General features: G+C 42.9%; 1 protein-coding gene across 4 annotated transcripts; it reads left to right on the forward strand.

Annotated features, from left to right (window-relative positions):
* The first annotated feature begins 637 nt into the window (after positions 1 to 637).
* On the forward strand, positions 638 to 20,178 carry fanca (FA complementation group A). 4 transcript variants are annotated; one of them, XM_076733705.1, is made up of 42 exons: positions 638 to 825; positions 1,346 to 1,458; positions 1,990 to 2,086; positions 2,463 to 2,617; positions 4,264 to 4,359; positions 4,762 to 4,835; positions 5,714 to 5,823; positions 6,592 to 6,702; positions 6,899 to 6,962; positions 8,204 to 8,316; positions 9,050 to 9,126; positions 9,613 to 9,754; positions 10,054 to 10,187; positions 10,561 to 10,671; positions 10,962 to 11,057; positions 11,170 to 11,232; positions 11,597 to 11,679; positions 11,799 to 11,859; positions 11,988 to 12,037; positions 12,354 to 12,424; positions 12,726 to 12,824; positions 13,085 to 13,218; positions 13,354 to 13,424; positions 13,570 to 13,669; positions 13,793 to 13,980; positions 14,094 to 14,190; positions 14,407 to 14,610; positions 14,796 to 14,869; positions 14,997 to 15,125; positions 15,394 to 15,469; positions 15,679 to 15,854; positions 15,934 to 16,039; positions 16,170 to 16,229; positions 16,318 to 16,422; positions 16,743 to 16,858; positions 17,281 to 17,434; positions 17,744 to 17,806; positions 18,485 to 18,578; positions 18,672 to 18,747; positions 19,418 to 19,568; positions 19,662 to 19,760; positions 19,880 to 20,178. In XM_076733705.1, the coding sequence occupies exons 1-42, from the start codon at positions 765 to 767 to the stop codon at positions 19,976 to 19,978; spliced, it is 4,353 nt and encodes a 1,450-aa protein (XP_076589820.1). In that variant the 5' UTR covers positions 638 to 764; the 3' UTR covers positions 19,979 to 20,178. The 4 variants fall into 4 exon arrangements, 3 of the variants coding, with proteins under 3 accessions (XP_076589820.1, XP_076589821.1, XP_076589823.1); XM_076733706.1 differs by having other exon boundaries at positions 15,397 to 15,469; XR_013077293.1 differs by lacking the exons at positions 19,418 to 19,568; positions 19,662 to 19,760; positions 19,880 to 20,178 and having other exon boundaries at positions 17,286 to 17,434; positions 18,672 to 18,710.
* The last annotated feature ends 1 nt before the right edge of the window (position 20,179 follows it).

The raw sequence follows: 20,179 nt of genomic DNA on the forward strand, positions 1-20,179 counted from the left end.
TTGAGAGTTGTTAGATGTAATTTATATGTGATGGTTAACAACTCAATAATACTGATAGACCAAAATAAAGTTCTTGTAATGTATTAATAATATATTTCAATTAGAGGTATTTTTCATGCAGGACCACGTTTTATTGTTTGTTTTTTTTTTTCTCAATTTGGACTTGAAAGCACAGAAGCTTTATTGTTTTTTTTTCTAATTTGTTGTTCATTTTTTAAACTATAACATTGTGCTATTCACATTTAATCACAGAGATTTTATCCTCATTTTCATTTTAGCCTACCAAGTGTTTTGGTTATATCTATTGTGCTTTTAGTGGTCATTTTTTGTTTTTTACTGTCTTAATTGATGTTTATATTGCTAGATTGCTCGGCTGTGTCTTTCTGTAATTTATATGGGCCAATACTGCCACCTAGTGGCACTCCCTGTGGCAGCTGGTGGCTCCCCTGTGGAAATGGGATCACTGTTAGTGCACACTCTAATGGTTTTCACTCACTGTAAAGTTGTTATAATCCAGTAGGTGGCGGTAAAAGAATTCATAAGGATCCCGACAGCCAAAAACTCAATAGAGGAAGAAGAAAACACGGAGGAGGAAGTTAACAGAAACGTTTCCGCTGCGGCTTGAACAAGCAAGCCCGCGAATTAATGTTGGCGTTCAGCGCAGTAAATTTTTAGTAACACTGTAAATGCATTTATGTAAGAAGTCCATTTGGCCGACCGTCGACTTTCTCTGGAAGCGTGTTTAAACATTCAGCCAACGTGAAATGTCTCTGAGTGTGTCGAGTGGATTTGTCTCCGAGAAAAGGACTCTGTCGAACCTGCTCGGTGTGTTGACAGTAGGACAGAGTTAACGTTACTTATGGAGTTTGTTGGTTATCAGCTTAAACAACACGTGAATACAGTCTTAATGAAAAACATCCCCTCAAACTTAAATAAACCTAGTCCATTCACCCCAGCTGTGTTACTGTGTACATATTGTCCCGATAAATACTGACGTTCGTAACGTGACTCATTGGTGGTAGTGTTAAAGTAACACCCTTTAGTCTATAGCTGAAATATATTGAATTGCTGAGTTGCTTTAAATTAAGTTCGACGAGACCCTTAATGGAGAAGTATCTCTAATTCTATTTATTTTCAACAAAATAACTTTCTAAAAGTATCTGGAAATGCGTGAAGTCATGTCATGTCCTGGTTTAGGTTGGCCAACTTTCACAGCTAGCTTAAATTTTGCCATTATTTTTGTACAACGAAAGCAACAGTTTACACTGATTGGTACAGTGTGCTTTGTGTCCATATGAACTCTTGAAGGAGTCTGAGCATTGAGCACCTACTCTTGTATTCCCAGCTGGTCGTGTGGCGAAGAGGCCGAAGCAGGATGACGGTCAGCGGCTGCAGGAGGCAGCGATCCAGCTGCTGGAGCAGCAGCAGAACCTCTGCGCTCTGCTCAGGGAGGTGGAGGTGAGTGAGGGGGAACCTGCTGGGCTGATGAACATTAAACTGTCATAATAACAACATTTTAGACTAATCTGAGGAAGAGGCGTGTAACAACTGACCTTGTCATGACTCTCAGATGATGTAATGGCTTCATTTTTACTCCAGATGTGCCTCTAAATGGGTTCTAAAACGAAATTGTAATGTTATAGTGGACTGTATGCTAAGATTTGTCACTTATACAGGCCTTTATACTGCATTTACCCTACGTGCCACTTGATTGGCTTGGGTGGAAAATATTCTGCTTTGCATTCTGGCTCAAATGAAGGTTGCTTTATAGCATAAAAACAGCCAAAAAAAGACATTTTATTGGTGAGAGTACATCAGGATGAATGACACAGTTGTGATACTCTTTTAGTAGACCTGTGCTGATTGTGCAAGGGACTTGTGTAGAAGAAGGAACTGATCGTGAAGTGGTCTGTTCAGATTCAGTAGTTGGTTACCTTTCACTAATATCATATTAATGTATCTTTACTGTATTTGGTTTATTTTTTGTAGAATCCAGATCTGTGCCACATTCTTCACACTCAGAGTGGAGAGCAGAAGCAGGCAGAGTCTGAATGCGTCTCATCTGCCGTTTCACGTTCACTGCTGGGTGAGTGTTTGATACAACGTCTCAGAAATAGCCATCAGTTTTGTCAAAGGGGAAAAATTTGAAATGACAGCTCATGTGACCCGCTGTGACCCAGAGATACCTGCTGCTAGACACATTCATACGGCTGTGTCTCAGCGTCTCAACAGGTTGAAGCAGCTTGACACAAACTTGTTGCGGTCTTCATCGCCACAAAGTGTCGTTACATTTCTAGTGAAGTGTGAAGGCATACCTACAGCGTAGATTAAATGCAGAAATAGAAATCTGGCTTTAAGGAAATGCTCCCTGCTCACACGGGGAGTGCCAAATGATGACAAGCTAACTTTGGCACAAAGTAACTGCTACAAACTACAGGATGTGTCGTGTTGTCCGTGAGCAGTCTGTGAGCTGAGACGTCAGGCCTCGCAGCTGGCTGTTCCAGTGGCAGTGCTGGCAGTGAAGATGGTGCTGGAGAGGCTGATGGAGATCACTGGAACTGAGGAGGTGAAGGAGGAAGAGGACCAGAGGAGAGGGCTGCTCATGTCCTCTCAGAGAGTAAGTGTCTCATTGTTAGATCTGACGTTATATTAAGGTGAGCGTTCGGGGGGGTTGGCCTTGGCCCCCCTGACACAATTGTTCATTGGTGCTGCCCCGGGCCATACTAAGTTATTGAACACATTTATCACACTAACCTGTGCAATGGCTGGGACTACTTTGATGATGATGATGATGATAATGATGATGATGATGATGCTACTACTCGCAGCTGCTTCTCCAGGTTTGGGTCAGTCGGTCTTGAGCAGAACTGAGTCTTTGCAAGAGGCAGTTTTGAAAAGAGGTTGTTGCTTTTGTAGCTCAGTGATTTTGTGTTTTTGGTTGTCAGACACACCAGCTGGTTCCACATTAAACAGCAAATATATGCACTTCCTTATGTTTACTGTCCTGAAACCTCTCACCAAACACCTGAAGGAGTTTTCACACCCAGCAGCGTATTCAGATGTCACAGCAGGCTTTTGTTCTTGCAGAGCAGGAAAATACACAGGGTTTCCTCTTTGCAGTTGCACTTGTCACAGCTTTAATTTCACTTCAAATGATTTGACGCTTGAAAGCAGGGAGGCGAGAAGCTGCTGGAGCTTGAGGTTCAGCTCTGAGAGGTACTTTGTAATGTCCACCATGAAGACCAAAGCATACAGACACTTGCTATCACTGAGTTTCCGCAACAGGTTTTCCTTCATCTCTGTGAATTATTCCAGACACTTTGAACAGTTTTACTTTGCCCATTGATTTCTCTTGGAAAGCAGGACCCTCTGCATCTGCTTCTGTTTTGTTGTTATGTTACTTTTTTATCGCTGAAATAAAGTTATTGCTTTTTGGGATTTTCGAGCTGCCTTGTTGGCCGGATCAAAAGGTCTTGCGGGCCGGAGTCTCTCCGCCCCTGATCTAAAGGACCATCTGAACTTTTGCTTTACTGAAACAAAAGCAAAAACATCATCTTCAGTCTACAACTTCAGTACGGGCTTTCATAACATTTGTAAAGCACTTAGTAAATCCCAGAATAGTTTACATTGGATTATAAGCGTTTTTGTTTGTAGAGGTTTCTGACTAAAGCTGCCGCTTCACATCGGCACTCAAATTCAAGATTACTGTTCATCAGACCATTAGTGTGTCCCACACTTACGCACTAAATCTAAGCAGCAGTGTGTTTACATTGGAAAAAGTGGCAAAATGCATTGAAATCAGATGGTAAGCATACTGAATACTGTTGATTTCTCTGTTGCTGTACACAGTTCTCCCACAATGCAATGCACAAATGAAATGGAAGACCTTCTGACAGCTTGGAAAACATTTAGTAGCATCATTAGAATAAATTGTGGGTTGTGGTGAGAAAGCTCCAGGCAGACGAAAGAAAGAATTGAGTATCAGATATTGAGAAAGACGTTTAATCTCTCTTCCCGTGGCATCCTGTCCTTCTGTATGGAGGACAAGACGCCACTTGCTGCAGGAGTGGGACTTCAGTTGTATCGAGGTATTAGCCAAACAGGAAATGGTTTCTGCCTCATGTCTGTTGACAGATTGTTACCTTCATGGTTTTACAGAAGTCTCCACCTTGAGTTTGTCTTTCATATCTGCAGGATTCTTGTTCAGAGCACATAAAGCAATTCAAATATGAAATCAGTGTGTCCCCTTCCTGTCCTCTCCAGGTCCAGCTGTGTGTCCTGCTGGAGTCCAGCAAAGAACTGCTGTCACAGGGAGTCTTCTGCCCTAAACTGCTCTGGCAGGAGTACAGAAGAGATCAGGTAGGTGTGTGTGGGGACTCACCTTACTTGTAGGGACAAAATACAGGTGCCCACTATTTAAATCATTACATTTTAGGGTGAAGACTGATAGGGGTTAGGTTTAGGTTAGAGTGAGGGTTAGGGTTACCTCAACTGGAAAAATGTAACTTAAAAGTAACTTCAAAAAACAGCACATTGAGACAAACCGTGATTCATGCTGTTCTGCAAAATAAATAATATTAACTTGACTGGAGAAGTAAATTCGGCCTCAGATACAGTGTATGAACATGGGTGCACATGCGCACATAAACACACTTTGTTCATTTATTTCTTTACAGTTGGTCTGAACTGTCATAACAGGGAAAACTTCTTCATCATTGAATGGATGCAGGAAATGAAATATTCACTGTGGTGTTTTTACAGAGGCTGCCCAAACTGGAGGTGGTGTACCATCTTCACATTTACAACGTTCTCACTCTGAAATACATTTTAGAGAGGTAAGAAATGTTAAAGTTTTTTTTATGTGGGTTGAGTTACAAGCTTCTCAGAAACATGAGGTTAGGTTTTAGGGTTGCACAGATTGGATTAGTTAAATTCAGACAACCTATGATGAAACATTCAAACTTGAACATTCAAACTGCCGTGGCTCAATCGGACCTCTGTGATCAATAAAAGACCTCAGTAGAAAGACATATAGTCTAAATATGAGTATATGTATCCAAAATATGAATATAGATGGCCTAAATATAGTTTACCTGAATATAAATACAGATATTTGTCTAGATAGGTATCATAAATATCTTTTATTTGCGTAGACATACATTAGAAAAACATATGGAAGTATTCATTCTCTGTGTTATGAGTCTTTATTGAACTTGGACCAGGGTAAGGCCTCATGCTGTGGTCCCATTGTGTTTTCCAGCTAGAAAGTCCCAGATATAATCATCTGCAGGCAGGCAATCATTTGCAAAAAATATTCAGGTGGAAGTAAAAACCTTCTTCTTCAGTATCTTCAGACAGCTATTACTCAGTGTCAGATGAAGTGATGGTGCAGATAGAACTTGAGAGTGCTCCCTTTCAAAAAGAGACCAAAACCATGCATATGCTTCAAATGGTTCAAGCTTTCAGTTTATTTTGGGCATGCCTTGGATAAGTGTTTTAGGCTAAATTTACAAGACTGGGACGGGGTTCACTGAGTTTAGTTCACAGAAGGACTCAGATATGAGCTCCATGCACCCAAAGAAGGGTATCCAAGTCACTCTGAGTTCAAGCAGAGTAAAAGTTAAAAGCATAGCTGACACCTACTCCTGATTGCAGGAAATGATCTTTCACCCCTCACTCAGCGCTGCCCTCTCGCTGCTTTTTCTCTCTTCAGTGATGAAGGGGTGAGGTTGTGGTTGGTGTCCCAGTTGAAGGCTCTGTGCAGCTGGACGCCTCCACAGAAAGAAGACGAGACCAGACAGGTTCAGCAGAAAGTGTTGTCAAGTAAGGACGCACATTCCTCTCTCTTGTCTAGTTGGAGTTGTGTTTCCTGGAAGCTGTAACCTTAATCATTCATCAGCAAATGGCTCATTACAATACTTTAAACTGGCTATAACCTTGACCAGGGTTGAAGAACGTCCAGACTCCAGGCAGTATGTGACCTGCGAGACTGCTTGATCATTGCCGAGGCAATTAGTAATACAAAAATAACAACTCAAGAATACAAAATCTCTCGACAGAAATTCTTTTTTTTCCTGCAATTAAAGAAGATAATCTAAAATAGTAGACTAACACATCCCTCCCGGTGGTACCCGAACACAGCATGCACGTAGTGGTTACGCATCATCAACACTGTCAAGAAAAGAAAAGTAGACGTCACGTTCTCTAAGAGAAATCGACAAACCATTCTATTTTTTGTTGAAGTGAAAGACAAACCAGTGTGCCTCAGTCAGTTTGTGGGGATGTGCTCACAGTGATGAAAAAGGTCAATCTTGAAACATGCTAAACAGGATTAGTTGCAGCGACCATTGTGCTTGGATAAAGTTAGTGCTCATCGGTGGAGTGGCCTTCACCATCTTGGTGATGCTTGATTCCATCAAACTCATGGCCAACAAGGTGTAGCACGAGTGGATCAGCCGTTCAGGGAATTGCAGTTTTTGGGTTACCCCAACCCTACAAAGGATTTTTGTAGTTTCCCAGCCGCTTGATGTTCACCAATTGGTGTATTCTGCTGCTAAGGGTAATGCTTATAAAAGATTTCCTGTGTTTTAGCTGTGGTTGGAGTCCTGGTGGGAACTGGCTTTGGGCTGTGCAGTGAGCCAGCAGCTGCAGACCGGAGGATCTCTGTGCTCTGCTGCTCAGTGCTGGACGACATGCTCTTCTGTGAGTCTACACGTCCCTGTCCCACTTACCCTGTCCTGATGAACTATTTAGTAAAGCACTTTAACTGACACCTCTGGATCCAAAGGCTAACTGCTATGATGTCTAAGTATCATTTTAGTACTCTCATTTTAGTACTCTCAATTTTGTATTGCTTTTAAACATGTGTTTTTTTCTTGTCTTTTTTTGTCTTCTTCAGGGCTTCTGGACACTGTTGAGAAGAGTCTGTCACTGCAGACTGCTGGAGCAGGAGCCGAGCTATGGTTCTGTGTCTTTTATTTGTCTTTTAACCTCGATGAACTCATATAGTCATTCTGTGACTGAGGCCTCTGTCTGAAGAAAGAGACCTGAGTAGAAATGTCACTGCAAGACATGACAGAACATAAACAGACTATTAGCAATATCACATGACATATACAGTCATACTTAGCACAACGTATATTGAAATTCTGTCTAGTTCCAGCAGACTAACAAGTAGATAAATTAAAGTAAAGATGAATGAATGAAGAATGAAGCAGTAAAGAATGACTAGAGGATGCTCATTTAGCTGAATCGCTGCAGATTAATTTTCTGCCGGTCGACTAATGATTACTAGACTAATAGCTTCAGCTGTAATCTAGTTAATGTATCAGTGACTGACAACTGAAAAGCAGATGGCTGTTAAACACGACATGTTCACATGCTGTTATCTGATTTTATGAGTTGATGAGGATCGCCTGAATGCACCGTTATCCAGCTTACTGGCCTGCAGCTGATTTTGGGATCCTAATAGCAAAAGATACATCATCTGTTTTGAGCTCCAGTAATACATGCTGGTCGGCTTCTGTCATGCCACCACTGAAAGCAGGATTTTGTGGGTCCAGCTGATGTTTGTGCACTCCTCAGCTGTGCGGTTTTGGTCTCATGCCCAGTTGAACTTACCATAGCTGTCAAACTTCACAAGATGCCCTTCACAAGACTGACTGTGCAGACTTGCTGCCTTGCCTGCTAGCTGCACCACATTTATATGAACCCTTAAATCCAGCAGGACGGCAGCTGGCTGAACGATGATGCCTGTTATCAGTAAACTCTGACAATGGACTGTGAACACTCCCGGCGCTTGTCTGCTCCTGAAATGCTGAAGCAGAGCACCTGGCATCTGTGATCAGGCTGCTTAATTTAGTGCAACAGTAACTGTAACTGGCTCTCTCTGCTCAGGGTGCGTGCTTAACACTGAGACTCACAGCCTGTCTGCAGCAGAAAGCTGTTCATTTAAATGTGAAGGTAGTCTAAGAGAGCAGCACACTGCAACACCACGCATATCTGTTCTCAGTCTCAGAGTCCAAATTGTAAAACTGAAGTACTAAAAGAAGATTTTCATGAACGCTTTCAACATTGTTATATTGTAGATGATGTATTTTATCTACAGTGAGCAAACAGTGGGTTATTTTTGACCATGGCCTCAGCATTGAGAACATATATGATATTATATGTTTCTTATTCTTCTGTCCTGTGTTTTGTACAGGATTCAGATATATGACGCTTCACTGTGTGGAGTTTCAGCATCAGCGGATGCTCTTCGGCGTTTCTTCACTCACTCCCTCACACAGACTCTCACTTACAAGCCTCGACTAACAGGTAAAGACAAGTTGTTGACCATTTCAGCAGCTTGATGCTGTTTGTTTTATAATGATTAGGCTTAATTTTTGCTTTGAAGGTGCAATGTGTAAGATATGGTCAGAATTTTAGTGTAAAACATTAAAAAAATGAAACAAGCTGGCTGTAGCCCGTCATGTCTCGTAGTACCACTTTTTACCTGAAGAAGCGATAGTCGATAGCATAGCCCCCCATAGTTTCAGCTGAGAGACACATCTGAGCGACGAGTTTGCTGCGTTAACCCTAAATTCACAGTCAGGTGTGAAATTATTCTGGCTCTATACACTGGTGATGGCTCACCCTCCTCTAGATGATCTCCAGGTTCACGCCTCTCCTCTTCCCGCCTGCTGTGTCTGAGTCCTGGTCGGAGCCTCTGTAAATCACCTCTGTGCTGTTTTCCCTGTTGTCAAACTGGCCTTCATTGATCTTAGGCGCTATGTTCGGTCCCGATCTGCCTGTGTTCACTGGGAGGCTGCTGAGCCCGGCTCTTTTGGCTGCGGTGTGAACAACAACAAACCCTATGTGTTTGTGGTGGCCTTCAACAGGTGGTCCTTTCTTACACCCTGTACCTTTAAACACAATGCTGACAACATCAAATTGGTCAGGAAATTGGAAAGACTTTGAAATAAGTGTGTACTGTACTGTTTGCTTTGATCATGGTAACAAAACCATTTGTAAAAAGCTGAAGTGTAACAGCTAAATCATACGTCCTCAGTGTCAGATGCCATCACTCTGCAGAATGAGTGGACGTTTGCAAAAGTCAGCCGGCTGACGACCTCTCTTTTCCGCAAGGTAAGTGTTTCATTTATTCCAAGTGACTGGGTTTATGAACCCTCATGTATAGTGAAGTTGGTCAAGATTAAATGACTTCACATGTTCGAGGGTATATGTGTAATGCATTTTCTAGCTTCTCAAATATTTCCTGCTCTCAGTCTGTCTCTCTTGACTTTGGACTTCACAGCCATCTGTGAAATCTGACTCTTAGCTGGCATCTCTGCAAGTGGCTGACTGTGTGTATCTGTGTCACGCTGTTTTTTATAGCTTTATAATTAAGCTAAACTGCACATCATGTCAGCGGTAACCAGGCTCACTCCTCTGCTGTGTACACAGTCAGTGTCATTCATGTATTTTAAACTGTAGACAGCAGTCAAATCACTTCAGGCTTCAGGTGTGCGGCCTTCAACACAGTGCTGAGAGTATTGATTTATCTGTGATGATGTTCTTAGCTGCAACCAACAGCTGTAACTCATCTGCGCTGTTGTTGCGTTTCTGTAAAAGCTGGCTGTGATCTTCAGCATGGAGCAGCTGCTGTGTCACCTGCAGCAGATTTTGGAAACCCATGAGGTTAACTGGAAACACGTCCTGTGCTTCCTCTCCACTCTGCTGGTTTACAACCCCTCTGCCCAGCCCAGCCTGAGAGGTAAACTCACTGAGAGTGCCGTTTTTTTTTTTGTGCTGAGAATGAATTTGATCATTTTGATGAAAAAAAAACTAGCTTAATAATGCTCATTTGACTTTGTTGATTCAGATTTCATGTTAGAATGAGTATTTAGCAATTAGCATTATTAATAAAAGCTTAACTTCTTAAACCAATAAACTAATGTATCAGATTAACTTGTGCACAAAGGAAAATGAATAAAAATCAGACTCTCTTTTGCTCCCAGACAGTTGTAAATACTTGAGATTGTCAGGACTGTTGTGTCTCTCTGCCTCGATCAGAGCTGCTGTCCAGACTGCTGAGTTCTGCGTTCGAAGGCTATGACCTGGAGAGCATGATAACTGCCTTCCTATTGGCTCGACAGGGTGCGCTGGAGGGAGCCGGCATCTTCCCCTCCTACAGCGACTGGTTCAAGGTTTCATATGAGCTTTTCACCACCAGCTGATAGTTTATTGATGTGTTTGGATTAGTGCTGTTGAGATTTAGCACCTTTGCTTTTTCTCAATACCATGACCAGCAGCTATTTTGGTGTGTCGTTCACCATATAATCCATGGTGACTAACTGGATTCTATTCTAGTGAAAAAGCCTCTGAAACAAGGTCTAGACCAAAGCATGTATGTCCTGTTCTTTGATGATTATCAGTTTAAATGTTCTGTAAGTGCTGTATGTTTTCTTACTTTTCAGGATTGTTAAACAAAGGTGGATTGTGTGTCTGTGTGGATCGATAGGGTTATTGATCACACCGATCTCATCTTTTAAGCTGCAGTATTCCTTTGTGCCTTCTCAGATGTCTTTCGGTGGAGGCAGTGGCTACCATGCAACCAGTAAGAAATCTCTGGTGTTTCTGCTGAAGTTCCTTTCTGACCTGGTGCCCTTTGAACCCCCACAGTACCTCAAGGTGATGTTCTGCATATGTCTGACTGAAACATTATTGATATCATTTTACATTTTACATTTTTCATTTTAGTAATAATTAAAATGCAGGACCTTTACTTGTAATGTAGTATTTTTATATAGTGTTATTGGCACTTGTCTTGAAGAAAAGGCCTGAGTCTTTCTTCCACCGCTGGTCTGCAGTCTGCGCTCGGCTCAAAAGTGACACCATTAGCTGAGAGATTTAGAGTTGACGGTGTGAGCTGTAAGAAAGCAGCAACACCTCAACACTTCACTGTCATTTTCACCTGGTAGATTCACATCCTGCACCCTCCATACGTACCTGTGAAACACCGCAACCTCCTGATGGAGTACGTCTCTCTGGCCAAGACCAGACTGGCTGACCTCAAGGTAAGAGCAGAGGTTAAAGGTCAAAATCCTCCATATAGATTGTACTATAATAGTTATTGCCCTTGAGATTGCCTTTCTTAAAATCTGTCTGTCTGTGTGTCTGTCTGTCCAGGAGTCTGTGGAGGACATGGGTTTGTATGAGGATGTTTCTGCTGCAGGTGGAGCATCAGTGCAGGTAACAGTGACACCTAGTGGTGTCTTTGTGTCATAACTCCTGTTGATGAATCTTTGGTGCCTCAGCATTCTCGTTAATGAGAGATGATGATAAATGTCAGTACAAAACGCTCTGATTTTGATAAGGCTCTTTAATTTACTGGCAAAGAGAACTGAAGCAAACATTTCATGCATAGTGTCTGAACTGTGCCTCTGCACCTGGTTAATTATTGATGCAGTAAATTATATTAATCCACTACCAGCCCCACACCTCTGACAGATGTGATGACTTTCTTTACTTACTTACTTTTGAGTTGCATTTTAAGATAGTTTTCTAGATATCTTAACAATGTAACGGTGTAATGTTTGTGTGTGTGCTGCTCCAGTGCCAGGCTGTCCAGGATGTGGAGAAGGCTTTGTCTCTGTTTGAGAGCACAGGAAGAATCTCTGCCACAGTCATGGAGGCCAGGTACTCAGTCAGATTATCAGTTGCATCAGTGTATGAGGGTCCTTTTAAAAATCTGTTTCATGTAGATGTCATAACAGAATTAGAGACATGGACATGGACTGACAGCTCTGTCCTCTCAGTATTTTCCGGAGGCCATATTTCTTGGCACGATTCCTCCCTGCTCTGCTGACACCGAGAGTGGTGAGCACCTTCGCCTTAATATTTTCTATTCTTTGTTGGATCAGCACATTCTCTGTGTGAGTTATTTTTGTTATTTCGTCACAAATCATCACATCACGTCACAGAAATTTACCTGTCTTTCATCTTAGCTGCCTGTCAAAGCTGACACTCGGATGAGTTTCATAGAAGCTCTTAAAAAGTGAGTTATTACCAGAAGCTTGTAAAATGTGTATTTTAGCTCCTCCAGTTCACTGTTATGGTTATTCTGTCTCTCTACACTGACTTTATAGACGTGACTTTGTATGATTTTATTCTGTTATGTATTTGTTATCTCCCAAAATGTATTATTTTAACAAATATCAGTTTAACATCATTGCGAATCATTTTTTTGTTTGTGTTTATAAGCCTGATAAGAATAACCATCAGACTGTTAATGTTATATCTCCAGCTCTAGTTATCTGTGATTAGTTCATGTATTTTCTTCACCTTTATGACAGCTGATTGTCTGTTTTTAGAGCAGATAAGATCCCTGCTGCACAGTATTCATCATATGTGGAGTCCTGCCAGAAACAGAGGCAGCAGGATCGTGGGTATTCTTTATAACGATCATTTGTTCTGTACTGACAAAGATGACAATCATTGACTTCATCATTCAGCTTTTTTTATGTTGGCCTCATAGTATCTTAGAGGGTTCTGTAACACAGAGATGACCATATTTGAAAATGAGTGAATGCTGAAGTGAAATATTGTCACAGCACACGTACAGTATGTGTGGCTGCAGTGAGAGCTGAAATCTTGTAACGCTGACAAAGACAGATGTAATTCTTGTACACCAGTCAAATAAATGAAACACAGATGCCTGCGTTTATGCTGTGTTGTGTTTTCAGGCAGCGTTGTGGGTTTGGACACTAATGATGATCCTCTGGAGGTCCTGAAGATTCAGCTGCGGGAGTTCACAGAACTGCTTGTTGAGGGAAATGACGGAGGTAAGCAGATATCCAGCAAGGAGATACAGTACATCACACGCACTGACCTTAACCTAAACCTAACCTTAATTAACGCCCTGAGATTTCCAGGATGCAGAAAACACAGATGTACTTGTGGAGTTGAATAATAAAAACAGTATGAACTGTAAAATTCAGTGTTCAAAATTCAGTTTCGTCCTCAGTCTGTTCGGTCGTGTTGCACACTCCCAACCCTGGAATCCCTTATCTTTGTGCCTGTCATGTTGATCGTGTGTCCACAGAGATGTCGGCCCTGCTGTCCAGGATCTCACACACTCTGAGTGTCATCTTCCCTGGCCACCCCGATGAGCTGATTGGACAGTCAGTCCTCAAACTTCACATAAACACCCCTCCGTCCTCTGAGCTGCACACCAAAGTAATCACTGATGAAATTCTTTGTCTTCTTTGCTTTCATGTTAAAAATTGCTGAGTCTGCTGTGTTCATTGGCTCTTTGTTTGTATGTCAGTAATGAAATGTATTCTGTAAATAATCTCTCTATCATGTCCTCAGGTTGTCAACATGATCCTGAGAAACTTCTGCCAGTGTGTGTTAGACACTTCCCGAGCTAACCCTCCTAACAAGTGAGTCGTACAAGTGTTTTGAAAGTCTTACAGGAATTTGATTATTGCCAGATGTTTTCAGTGAACAGGTCTGGATTTCAGTGTTTTTTGAGGTCTCCTGTCTCTTTGTGGTGTGTGACTCACCGCACACTTTTTGCCTCTCCAGACAAAACCTGTGGGCCTCCAGGTTTGTCAGCGCACTGCTTGGAAACACACAGCTCCTCTCCAGCCTTATACACAGACTCTGGGACCTGTTTCATAACCAGGTGCATTAATCCAAATTCTTTCTTTCACTGTGTGTCTGTTCACTCTCTCTGCCTCACTTCTTGTCCGGATTGTTTTGTTTTTACATACACTCACAAGTTTGACAAACCTCTTCTGTCAAAAAGGGGTCTTTGCTGAGCGCCGGTCATTTACTCGGTCTGGCAGCATTTGTGGTCCACCTCCAGGCCTCCATGTCCCACGCTCCTCTAGTTCAGCTGGTCCCACCCCTTCTGCCTAAGCCAGTGCCTGTTGGAGAAGCTCTCAGCTCGGCACTGGTCTGCAGCACACATGCTAACATGCTCTTCTGTGTCAGGTGAGCTTACGCACCGAAGCTGACTCGTTTCAGACTCATTGTTCGAAATGTCTCTGATGCTGGCATCTGGCCTGGCTGCGACCTTGACTCCCAGTCTCCTCGTTGCTGTGCAGGTTGTGTGTGGCAGCTGTGTGTTATGGGATGTGCAGAGGGGAATCACTGCCTCAGCAGCAACAGCAAGACTACATCCTCAACAGCTTCTATAAGAAGGTGTGTGCTATACAAAACTGTCATGAGACTCATGTCAGACATGTGATGAAAGGTCTACAGGAAAACATTCACACCATTAAGATTTAAAAGAAATTAAATGTTTGATAAAGCAACAGTAGAAACTGCTAATGCAGGTGTATGCAGGTTGTTTTGCTACATTTTACTTACATTTTACTGTGTTACTTCAACTCTCTGTGTAACTGTGTGTATGTTCAGCTCCTGTTCCTCATCCCAAGACTGTTGCCTGAAGCCAGACGAGCTCCCATCACTGCTGGTGGTCCAGTGAGTGACTACCAGGAGGAGAACGTGCCCAGCCTGTGGAGCACTGCCACAGACACTAACAGCACGTGGAGGAAGACTGCTTGGCATCTGTGGAGACACCCTGCTTTCCATCAGCTCGGACACGTACCACAATATCAGGTAACATGGGTCCACTGGGTCTGTTGCATCCTGGTCTGGCTGAATGAAAGTGGAGTATATTACATACTAGTGAGCAGCTAGCAATCGGTAGCTTTCTTACTTTCATTTATGTGTTAAATGAAATCGAATGATGGATTGATGTAATTGACTACAACAAATACTCGCCCTTTGCTATGTTTGTCAAGTTGTCGTTCTCAGAATGGCTGGCCAATGAGCTCAGAGTACAGAGAAGGGAAGATGCACTGTCAGACCCCGAGCGGTAAGACAGGAAACACAAATGCAATTAGACATTGAGTGGATAAATCAAAAAATGAAGTCAACAAAGTCAGTACACGAACTTTAATGACTGTGTATGTGTGTCTGTCCGTGTGTGTGTGTGTGTGTAGTCAGGAGTACCAGCAGTGGGCCTGCTCAGAGCTCTTCCTGTTGCGCCCGGAGGAGCAGGGAGGCTGTGGAGGAGACATGAAGAACCTCTGCTCTCATATGCTTCATGCCATCATGGACCAGCACTTAAGGTGTGTCAGCACGTTCACAGGAAAGTCTTATATGTAAAATGTAATTAATGCTGTTATTGCACATAAACAAATTTACAGAAGACATCAAATTGTAAAGATTTCCTTTTTTTGTGAGGCTGAGTGCTACAGGCTGGTTTCATGATGATCTTTTCAATAGAAACCCTCCATAAGAGGATAGTACAGAGGTCAGCATGAATGACACCTGCAGTGTATCAAGGTGAAATCAAGCTGTAATAAAAGTTCAACTCTTCAATGTGTTTTCTGTCAGCAGCCATCAGAGCCTGGAGAAACCGGATCACAGAGAAACAGGGACCTGTCTGCCAGATGTCCTGTCCAGAGTCCAGGTGTGTACAGTGTGTATACAATATATAATATATACAGTACACTGTATGTGTGTGACTTCAGTTCAAGTGAAAACAGTTCATTACCATGATGAAAATTCATAGTTAGAAGGCAAAAATCTATGCTCAGGAAGGTGATGTTTAATCATCATCTGTGTGTGTGTGTGTGTGTGTGTGTGTGTGTGCATGTGTTTGTGTTTGTGTTTGTGCAGGAGCTTGTCTATGAGATGGAAGTGACCGACCTCTCTGGCAGCCGTGGAAGCAGAGCTGTTGCGTCTGACTTCCTGTTTGAGTTAGTGTCTGAGAGATGCTCCTCCACGGTGATGTCAGATTCAGGGAGCATCAGCACCGAGCTCAGCCTGCAGCACACTGTGAACTCATGGAACAGGTACACAAACGTATCATGTCGATCATCTCTGTCATTTCACGTACAGCCACTGAAATCTGCATGTGTGTGTTTGTCACAGAGTAATGCTAGCTCTCCCAGCAGTGCTGTTCATTAAAGTAAAGACTGAAGGAGGGAGGACGACTCTGGACTGTAACAAGCTGATAGAACACGTCAACCAGCATCAGGTGAGCTCTGTCCTAAATCAGCTGTTGGGAAATGTGCAGGGATTTTTCTGTGAGAAATTTCCTTTTTAGTGAAAATCGGCGACTCACATCCTTCTTTGTCTGCATTCCTCTCCTTCTGGTCATGTGACAGAGGAAGGCGTGTTCTCCGGCTGGCTTGCTGCCCTGCCATCTAACAGCACACCTCCTGAGAGTGAGACGGACTCAAAGCTAAGAGACATTTCTTACTGTTTGTCCACAAGAGAGAGGAAGAGTGAGTGCTATCTGTGTCTCCCCTGCAGGGCGTGTTATGTGCCAGCGTACGATGTGGACGCTCAGCAGATGAAGTCAACACAGCCTGGTCTCAGATCAGTCTACGCTGCCCTCTGCTCCTGGTCTCCACAGTGGTACTGTTTGTTCTCCATAAAGCCATAAACTTAGTTATCTTTTCAAGCTTCATTTTCTGGACTCTCATGCAGTGGTCTGCCTTTTCCTGTTGTGTTTCGAGGTATAAAGACTCATTGTAGAAGATCCTTGAGAAAACATGAAACTGCAAATGTACATCTTCAAGGTTCAATATACGACTGAAATATTTTGTTTTAGATGTAACAAATGGTCCTGCATTTAGTTATGTAGCATCAGTATATCCTTATGACATCATTATTATATAATATATTGTGTGTGTGTGTGTGTGTGTGTGTGTGTGTGTGTGTGTGTGTGTTCCTAGCACTGGTGGGAGCGTCTGTCTCCGGTGCTGTTGTCACTGTGGAGTCGTCTACATGATGAAGAGCCTCTACCAGAGCAGCTGCAGCTCCTCACTGACTGTCAGAACTGGGCCTGCAGGTGACACCTGATTCTCAAAAACCACTGTCTCTGCACTGTTAGTGTCTCATGTCCTCTGCTTTCAATGCAGTGGAAGTTCAGTCTCAGACTAGATTTTGTTCCTCAGATATCACTGTGACCTCACTTTTGAACGTAACTCAAGAATTAATTATCTATTAATGGCAAACTTCACACAGATGCCTCATAGGAGAGAGTGATGACGTGATAACATTTTATGTCCAAAAGGTCAAAGTTCAGCTTCACTGCAAAAAACACTTTTCAGGCCATTATTCAACACCTTAGCTCAGAACAGAAGGGGACATTGTGACCATATTTCACATACATCAAATGAGTCTGGAAAGAGGATGTAAACTGTAACAGGACTGGCTGGCAGAGGCATATAAGTTAATTGATTGACTAGTTAATTAGTTAATTCTGTTCAGTTTAGAGAAGGGCCCGTTGCCAGTGCCGGCAGCCACCCCTCTGCTGCTCGCTGCCAGTCTGCACCGCGCCTGGCGAGGCCGTGGGAGGGACAGCCAGGTTGTCAGTGCTGCCCTGAATACGCTGCGACCAGAGAAGGGCATTCAGTATCGGCAGGTGAGAGTCATTTCACCATCTCATGTCAGTCCGAACCAACCAGTGTGCTTGGATATTAGGGTTTCCATTCAAAAGCCCAACCATTATGTACAGTAAGTTAACCAAAAATAAACATGGTATTCAGTCACCTGCGTGCTAATTAGTGTCACTGGATCAAGGCCTCCTTAGTGCTCCTGCTCTCTAAAAATGTTAATTTCAGATATGAATGATTTTGTTTTAACACTTGTTCTGTAAACAGCCAGAGGTTACTTTTGGTGTGTTTTCCACCTGTCATGTATTTACCTGCCGCTGTGTCATGTCTTCTTCCAGGTGCTAGTTTTTCTGCTTTTCCTGAGTGTAAATGAGTATTTGTCAGCGCTCTTGTATCCTCAGGTAATTAACCATGCACTCTCCTAATCCACCAACAGGCTGGGTTCAGGTTCAGGTTCAGGTTCAGGTTCAGGTTCAGGTTCAGGTTCAGGTTACATTGACTAAAGCAGTTGGTATTTATATCCAGTTAGAGAGACAGATACGTCTATGAGGCCGAGCTCAGACTGATAAACCCTAATGAGACACATGCACACTCACATGCAAGGTCTGACTCACTTGTATATGTACCAACTCTTTGTTACACATACGCTCTGCAGAGAACCACACTGGATAGAAACACAGCATAGTCCAGGAGGGCCACACGCAAATTACTATTCAAAGTACTTTATATCCATGTTAAAACATGTCTGGAGGGGATGTTTGATCATAAAGCTATAGCCAGGAGACACCTTAGCTCTGTGTGAATGTGTGAGCAGCCACCCAGGTGTGTGTCCAGTCTTTGTGCTAAGCTAACCAGCTTCATATTTAGTGTGCAGCCATGAGAGCGGTATCAGTCTGCCTCTCTGAACGGAAGCAAATAAGCCCGTTTCCCAAACTGTTGAACTATTACTTGAAGACAGTGCAAAGGTTTTACACATTCATTTAAGCCATACACACTCCCTAATTTATTTGCCTAAAACGCCTCATGTACAGCAGTAAAGCCTTTTAACACACTCTGTTCTGGCTGTGTTATTTCTGCAGGAGGAGAACCATCAGAAAAGCAGGACGTTCTGCACAGAGCTTCTGTCTGTGTTGGTGGACTGTGCCGACTGGCTGCTCCTCTTTAAATCTAACGGTACGGTGCATATCCTGTAAAACCAGTCACAGTTGCTGTCTTTGGTGTATTTATGCACTGTTAAATGTGCTGTATCTTCCCCCCCAACTCTAGAACGAAGTGTTTACCAGTCAGTTACCATGGTGACATCAGATGAGTTTACTCGAATGATGCCTTGGGCCTTTTACAGGTTAGTTTTTTAAGAGCATCATGTTTCGACTTTCACACACACTGAAGATAGTGCCTGCCGTTAGCCCGTCAACTAATCAATTAACTCAGCAAGAGATTTAAAGTTTGCAGAAATCCAAAACTATTATTAAAGTGCATCAGGTTAAATATTTAATAGCAAGAATGTGCAAAACATCAGAGACTACTGGAGAGAGATGCTCGACAAGTTCTAAATGTGAAATGCTCCTGGAGATGAAGACTGTATATTTTAGATATACCTTAAGAATGGTTGAAAAGAGATAAATATTTAATAAATATACTGCTGGTGGCTGGTAAGAAGAATCAGACCAGGGAGTGTTTTCACAGGAGAGTCTGACTATGTAATGCTTTATAGGCCTGAATTTATTTTTACAGATCAGTAATTCTTTTGCAGAGAAAAGATCACACGTTCCTGCTCATGGTTCTTTTTCATTGTCTGTTTTGTTTTTGTTTTTTTCGTATGTGTATACTTTAAGAAAAATTAGAAAGATTTATCAATATTATGTATTTACATAATGGTTAATAGTCCTGAAAAAGTTTTTTTTAACTGCAGTCATACTTTGTGATGTGCGTGTGCGTGCGCGTGTGTCCGCGTGTGTGTGTGTGTGTGTGTGTGTGTGTGTGTGTGTGTGTGTGTGTGTGTGTGTGTGTAGCCTGCTCCTCCAGCAGAGTGCTGAGCTGCAGCACAGCGCTGTATGTTGTCCAGGGTTCCTCCACACTGCTGTCCTCTGCTACATCAGTCTGATGCAGCTCTTCCTGGAAGGACACACACTTTCACCAACCACAGAGCGTGCTGACAGTCAGGTGACTGCGCCTCAGATGACAGTTTATGTCAGAGTGATGTCACTCACACCTGTGACGTTGTTCTGATGTCAGATCTATGAATTGTATCGTCAGATGGAGCCTTTCCAGATTCTGAGCCATGCCAAGCAGTTTCTTCTGAGAGCCATCGCACAGACATCTCCAGCTGCTCTGTCCTCCAGTCAGCTCAGACAGGTGACCGACCAACACATACTGTACATACACATCAACTTTCACAGCAGCTTTCACTCATCTCTCTGGTCTTCCTCACTCCTTCCTGTCTGGCGTCTCTGCTGCCGGGTTTCCTGGTCCAGCTGGAGTCCCAGTGTGCAGACCTGGACCCAGAGGTGGCAGCAGCTCTCTCCGTGCACCTCGACCCTCACAGCCTCAGTCCAGAGATGGACTTCCTCTGAACAGCTGCCTGCAGTGTCCCCACCGTACTACAGGATTTTCAGTGGTAACTGACTGTACAGCCTTCTGTTGTATCGCATCACCACATCTAAGACAAACATGTTCCTGATGTCATATTTATCAAAACTCCCTGTTCAGACTTTAGCAGTAAAGATTGAAAAACTGTTGTTACTCAGATTTGTTAGAAAAAAAAGTTTTTTATA

This window comes from Chaetodon auriga, chromosome 6, assembly GCF_051107435.1.
Source record: "Chaetodon auriga isolate fChaAug3 chromosome 6, fChaAug3.hap1, whole genome shotgun sequence".
Lineage (NCBI taxonomy): Eukaryota > Metazoa > Chordata > Actinopteri > Chaetodontiformes > Chaetodontidae > Chaetodon > Chaetodon auriga.